At 65.7% G+C, this 6,239-nt stretch overlaps 1 protein-coding gene across 1 annotated transcript; it reads left to right on the top strand.

Annotated features, from left to right (window-relative positions):
• Nucleotides 1-205: 205 nt before the first annotated feature.
• CTDSP1 (CTD small phosphatase 1) lies at nucleotides 206-5,240 on the top strand. Its single transcript, XM_063400773.1, has 7 exons — nucleotides 206-345; nucleotides 1,594-1,736; nucleotides 1,891-1,992; nucleotides 2,229-2,285; nucleotides 2,767-2,859; nucleotides 3,128-3,313; nucleotides 3,403-5,240. The coding sequence occupies exons 1-7, from the start codon at nucleotides 279-281 to the stop codon at nucleotides 3,529-3,531; spliced, it is 777 nt and encodes a 258-aa protein (XP_063256843.1). The 5' UTR covers nucleotides 206-278; the 3' UTR covers nucleotides 3,532-5,240.
• The last annotated feature ends 999 nt before the right edge of the window (nucleotides 5,241-6,239 follow it).

Here is a 6,239-nt window from a genome sequence, read left to right as displayed (position 1 = left end):
CGGCGCGGGTGCCGGGAGGAGGAGGGAGAAGGAGGGAGAAGGAGGAGGGCCCCCCCGCCGTCGTTGCCCTTTTAAGGGGTTCCTTGAAACCGCGCCCGGGATCCATGTTTGCAGCCCCAGCCCGGGCGGAGGAAACTCCATGTTGTAACAAAGTTTCCTCCGCGGCGCCGCTCCCGCGCCCGCCGCCCCGCGCCGCCGCCGGCCCCCGCCCCGCCTCCCCCCCGGGGGCCGCGCCGGGGGGGGCCGCCCCCTCCCACCCACCCCCCTCCCCGGCGCCCATGGAGCACCAGTCCATCATCGCCCAGGTTAGCAGGGAGGAGGGGAGCGCCCCGCTTCAGGAGAAAGGTAACGCGCAGAGGGATATTACTGCCCCTCACCCCCTTCCTGTGCGGGAGACGGGAGAGGGGGAGATCCCCGGGGGGTTGGGGGCCTGCGGGGGCTGCTCCCGGAGGCTGTGATGAGCTGCGCGCCGCCTCAGCCCGCCCCTCGCATCCCGCTGCCCAGCGCTGGGGAGATGCGCTGGGGCTGCAGCTCGGAGCTGTCTGCACCCGCCCGGGCGCGGGGGCTGCGGTCCGGCCCCCTCGGAGCCCGGAGGTGCCCTGGAAGGCTCGGATTGTCTGCGTTGTTTCCTCCGGAGCTGGGCGAGGGGTGCGCGCAGCGCCGGCGGGGAAACTGAGGCAGGAAGGGCTCCGGGCGCCCTGCTGCATGCTGGCGTCCCGTTCCCCGCGTCCCCTCCATCCCGCGATGGGGGTTTGTCGGGGCCGCTGCTCGTCTCCCTGGCCTGGGAAACTGCCAGGGCCGGGAGGAGCAAACGTGGGAACGGGCCCCGTCCTCAGTGGGGAGCTCCTGCCACACGGGCTCCCCACTACAGGGCTCGGGGCCCTGGCGCGCCTGAAGGGGGGCACAGCCAGGGCAGGTGCAGCCTCGGCCCGGGCTGCGGCAGAACCCGGCTCCGGGACCAGCGGGGCCAGGGCTGGAGCCGTCGCACTGCCCCTGGGGCACGGGGTGGGCAGGAGCAGCCCCTCTGCCTCAGTTTCCCCGCGCTCCGCCAATGGGGACTGCGGGCACGGTGCCCAGGGGCGGGCGCCTCGCCCTGATTGGCCTCTCGCCTGCGGTGCCCTCGAGTCGGCCAATGAGAAGAGGGAGTGGTCTGGAGGCGGGGAAAAGAACGGGCGTAAGCCCCGCCTCCCTTGGAGAGGCCCCGCCCCGTGGCCACGCCCCCGTGTCCGCCCCCCCGAGTGGGGCTGTGCCCCCCGGGGCGGGACAGCGGGGACCGGCCCCGGACCCACGGCTGTCCCCGGGCTCAGCCCCGCGCCCTTGTGGTGGGGCCTCAGGCCACGCAGGGGGGGCCGCGGGGGTCACTCGTGTGGGATGTGCCGGGTCAGGGGCTGTGGGTGGTCACCAAGCACTCGTGTCAGCGACACTGCCTTGGCACCGGTGCTTGGCAGGGCAGGAAAGCCGACCGGATGGGTGTTGGGGTCTAATAAGGGCATGGGGGCTCAGGGGCAACACCCAAACCTGCCTCACCTGGTCCCCAGCGCTGTCCTGGGAGTAGCCTCAGGGCACCCCTCACCCCCCTCGGCCCTCCCGCAGGTACCCAGACCCCTGCCAAGAAGCCCCGAAGCCGCAGCATTCTCCAGTCCCTCTTCTGCTGCCTGTGCCGCGATGAAGGGGAGCCCTGCACTGGCACCACTGGTGCACCGCTGCTGGTGGAGGAGAACGGGGCACTGCCCAAGGTAACCCCACGCTCCAGCCTGGCACTGGCGGGGCTGGGTTACCATCCCTGCGCCTCCCCTGCCTGGCCAGGACTGGGGGGTGAACAGTCACTTTTCCCAGTGCCCCCTCTGGCCACCCTGTTGTGCCCTGCTGACCGGTGTCCCCCTGCTGCAGGCTGCTGTCAAGCACCTCCTGCCCGAGATCAAGCCACAGGATGCCAGCAAGCTCTGCGTGGTCATCGACCTGGATGAGACCCTGGTGCACAGCTCCTTCAAGGTGGGGGACACCCTGGCCCACCCTACAGCTCTTGCCATGCGCTCCCCCACACGCTCTGCCACCCTTTTCCCACAGAGTGATGCCCAGCGCCCAGCACAGCCTGGCTGGGTCAGCTGGGGTGTCCCTGTGAGGGGGCTGCGGGGCTGGCAGGGGTTCATGGTGAGCAGAGGGCAGGCAGCGTTTGGGCAGGGGGTGCCTGGCCTGCCCAGTGCTCATCCTGGTGTGCCCTTCCCCAGCCAGTGAACAACGCTGACTTCATCATTCCCGTGGAAATCGATGGCGTCATGCACCAGGTAACAGCGGAGTGGGTGCCTGGTGGGAGGGGGGCATCGTTCCACCTCCCCGAGGACCGGGAGCCATCCCAGTGCTCTGCACCAAGGGGTAATAATGGGAGGCATCAGGGTGCCAGCTTTGGCACGCTCTGGGGCAGAGGTGGGTGCCCCTCTCTTCGCAGGGCAGGGAGGTGAGGGGCATCCTGGCATGGTGCCCTCCTGCAGTGGCCAGCCCCGGTTTCAAGTAATCCAGGATAGGCTGTGGTCTGGGCAGTCAGCCTGTTCTCGGTTACTTGGCTCTGGAGCCGGCCAGACACTTCACCTGGACATTCCTGTGGGGCCGTGGCATCCCCCAGCCTGTACAGGCAGCTCCCATGAGGTGTGGCCAGGGAGCTGCTCGCTGGCTGGGTGTGGGGACACGGGTGTCCCCTGGGGAGGACATGAGGGTGCTGGGTGAGCCGTAGGCGGTGCCAGCAGCGCTGCCCTCTGTCCGTGCCCGCAGGTGTACGTGCTCAAGCGGCCGCACGTGGACGAGTTCCTACAGCGCATGGGTGAGCTCTTCGAGTGTGTGCTCTTCACTGCCAGCCTGGCCAAGGTAGGTGTCCCTGACCTGCCCTGGCATCGCCCACCCCTTCCCAGACACCCCTCAAGTGGCACAGCTCTTTTGCCTGCCTTCTTGCAGGCACCACTGACCTCTTGTCCCCTGTGTACCCAGAGGGAGCACTAGTACAGGGTGGCCTTCCTGCTTGCTCATCCAAGGCACTGGCCAGGAAAACTGAGGCACAGTGGAGAGCTGGGTGCCATTTTCACTGTGGGGTGGGCAGCGTGGTGTGGTGTGTCATAGTGACCTCCTGTGCCTGTAGTATGCAGACCCTGTGGCTGACCTGCTGGATAAATGGGGGGCGTTCCGGGCACGACTTTTCCGGGAATCCTGTGTTTTCCATCGCGGCAACTACGTGAAGGACCTGAGCCGCCTGGGCCGTGACCTGCGCCGAATCATCATCGTGGACAACTCGCCCGCCTCTTACATCTTCCACCCCGACAATGCCGTACGTACCCGCAGGGCAGGGCTGGGCGGGGTGCGGAGGTGATGTGGTGTGGGACCCTCTCTCAGCACTGTCCCCTGTGCCACCTGCAGGTGCCGGTGGCCTCCTGGTTTGATAACATGGCAGACACGGAACTGCTGGACCTGCTGCCCTTCTTCGAGAGGCTCAGCAAGGTGGAGGACGTGTACGCAGTGCTCAAGAAGCAGCGGACTAACAGCTAATGGCCCCCTCAGCCCCCGGGTGCTGTGAAGGAGCACCAGCGGGGGAGCCAGGTGCCTTATTTTGGGGGCAGGAGGGTCCCGGTGTGCCCCTCATTATCCTCCCCAGCCCCGGTGGGCACGAGTGCCCTCCGTGCCTGCTGGTGGTGGGAGATGTGGGTGCCCCCGCCAGGAAGCTGGGTGCCCCCCTTCTCAGAGAAGGCCCCCTCCGCCGTGGGGTGGGGTGACCCACTGCCTTGCTGTGCTGAGGACCTATTGGGGGGGGTCCCATCCTCCCCTGCTGTCCAGCCCCTGCCCCCTTTCCGCCCATCCTGTGTCCCCTCCTCCACAAAACGGTTCTCAGGTCCTTTCCCCTCTGTCCCCCGAGTGGGGATGGGGGGACGGGGTCAGCAGCTGCTGCTTTTCACTGCCTTTGGGAGGACTAGATCCTTCCATCCAGACTCTGCCTGCTCGGAGGCTGGCAGCCTTTGGCCCCTATGTGCCGAGGCTACAGGACAGGTTAACGCTTGTCATCCTCCAAAAAAGCAGGCAGTCTTACTGGCCTTGGTGCATAGGGCTGCCGCCATACCCTTAACTGTGCCCTGGGTGCAGCTGATCACCTCGTGGGGGGCATGTCCTTGCCTCTCTTCATGCCTGCTGCCCCCACCTAGGGGTTGTGTTTAGCAGGGGCAGCCTAGCCTCAGGGCTGAGCCCCTGGGCACAAATGCCTCCCACGTGCCTTGGAACACCGTGTCTCTGTTCTCCCTTAGCCCTGCAAGGGGTATGCCTGGGGGGGCTCTTTACTCGGCCCTTCCAACCTCAGTTTCCTCTGATTTTGGGGGGAAGGTGGCCTTCCCCCCCCTCCAGTTACACTGTGTCACTGAGAGCCACTCTAGTCACCAACAGAAGGGTCCCCTCCCATGGTGGGGGGCACACTCCCCACCCCATATCCATCTGCGGCTTCCCCAAAGGCTGCCACTCCCGGGAGAGAGGGACCCCATACCAGCCTTAATGTGCCTCTCCTAGCCTTACCCCAGCCCCAGTCCCCCAGCTGGGAGGGGGTGGGGGACACCACAGCCCCCCTGTAGCCTGGGGTTACCCTGACCCCCGTGGGGTTGGACTTGTGCCAGGGTGTCCCCCAGCTTTGAGAGTCTGGGGGCTCTCAGGGAGGGATTTTCTGGAGGGGGCTGAGCTCAGCCAGGCCTTTTTTAATGTCACAATATGGACAATGCCTCGTACCTTTTTAGAGGGAAAAGCAACGGTTTCCCAAAAAATCATGGGTGCCTTTTTACTGCTGTGCCAGCAAAGGGAGTGGGGCAGTATTTGGGGGGTGGGTGGGTGTGAAGGGTTTTAGCTTTGCGGTGCTGTTCAGCCGGCTACTGCCGGCACTGCCCTGCTCCCGGTGCTGGGGGTGAGCAGGGGTCCCCCAGCCCCTGCCCTGTTGTGGGGGTGGGGTGGGGGTGGTGTAGCACAGCTGCCTGGATCCCTGCCAGCCCCGGACCTCATCCTGCCCTGCCAGGAGGGTTGGACTCAGCACTTTATATTAGACAAGTCAAAGGGCGCCAGCACAGCCACTGCCCAGCGAGTGCCTGTGGGTGCTGCAGCACCCGAGGAGTACAGCCCCTGCCCTGGGCACCCATGGGACGTCTGGGGGATGCAGAGGCAGCATGGGGGGCTGGGGAGGGCTGGGGTACCAGATCCAAGTGCCTTCATATGATTAAAGCTGTCAAACCATCTTGGAAAGAGTAGTCCTGAGTGTGTGTGTGCATGGGCATGGGTACAGATCACGTGTGTGTCACCAGTGGCTGTGCACGGTGGGGGGACACGGAGCCCCCGGGATCCCCTGAGTCCCCTGGGAGGGGGGGATGCTGCAGATCAGTGCCGGGGAAGCACCCTTGGATTGCGGGGTTGAGGTGTCACCCCTTGCCTGGTGTCAAGGAGACACCTTCACACTCCAGGACAGCCCCCCCAGGCTGCCCTGGCACCTCCATCCAAACTCCTTCCCCCTCCACCTGGGAAAAGGTCTCTGCTGCCATAGGGATGGATATCCTGCCCCTTAACAAGGAGGGGGTGAATTTACTGTATAGGCTGTGCACCCCTCCCAGCTTTGAGACTTCAAAGGCATTTGCTCCAAATAAGGTGTCAGCCTTCCCCATATGGATTGGGAGACACCTGGGGGCAGCTTGTGACCGCCCCCGCCATCCCAGGCGGTCTGCTGCCAACATGCAGGCACTGGGTTCCTGCAGGGAATGTCTCTTAGCTGCCCCCTCCCCCGTGCCCTCATTAGCCCTGTGCCTCCCCTCGTTAACAAAGTCTCTGTCCTCTCTGGTGGCTGCACTAATTACTGAGTTCATTAGTGGCCCGGCTGGGGGGCCCGGGTGGGGGTGAGCCCGCTGGGGCCGGCGTGGGGTCCCCTACCCCTGTGCCACACTGCCAGACTCAGCCCTGGGACGTGGCCACTGAGCAGAGGGTGACAGCAGCCACCCGGCTGTCCCACCCCACCCAAAACGCAGCCCCACGGGGCGTTCTGCACCCAGGTAAGGGTTCCACGGGGAAACTCGTGTGGGGGCAGGAGGTGGGAGCTGGGTGGCAGGGTTAGGAGGGTTTGGGGGCCAAGGGAGGGGAGGGCAGAGCAGAGCTCCCCCTATGGCATCAGGACACCCCCTTTTTTGTGGCTGCCACGCCCCCTGTTCTGGTTCAGCCCGTTATCATTTCGGGGATCCTTGCAGGGG

The sequence above is a fragment of the Prinia subflava genome, chromosome 6 (assembly GCF_021018805.1).
Source record: "Prinia subflava isolate CZ2003 ecotype Zambia chromosome 6, Cam_Psub_1.2, whole genome shotgun sequence".
In the NCBI taxonomy this organism is placed as follows: domain Eukaryota; kingdom Metazoa; phylum Chordata; class Aves; order Passeriformes; family Cisticolidae; genus Prinia; species Prinia subflava.
This window is presented reverse-complemented; position numbering and strand designations above follow the sequence as displayed.

Excerpts from the sequence above, each read along its gene's own strand:
- CTDSP1 (XM_063400773.1), top strand. The coding sequence starts at position 279 with ATGGAGCACCAGTCCATCATCGCCCAGGTTAGCAGGGAGGAGGGGAGC. Across the intron at positions 2,286-2,766 it reads TCGATGGCGTCATGCACCAG|GTGTACGTGCTCAAGCGGCC; the intron begins GTAACAGCGGAG and ends CCGTGCCCGCAG. Across the intron at positions 3,314-3,402 it reads TCTTCCACCCCGACAATGCC|GTGCCGGTGGCCTCCTGGTT; the intron begins GTACGTACCCGC and ends TGCCACCTGCAG.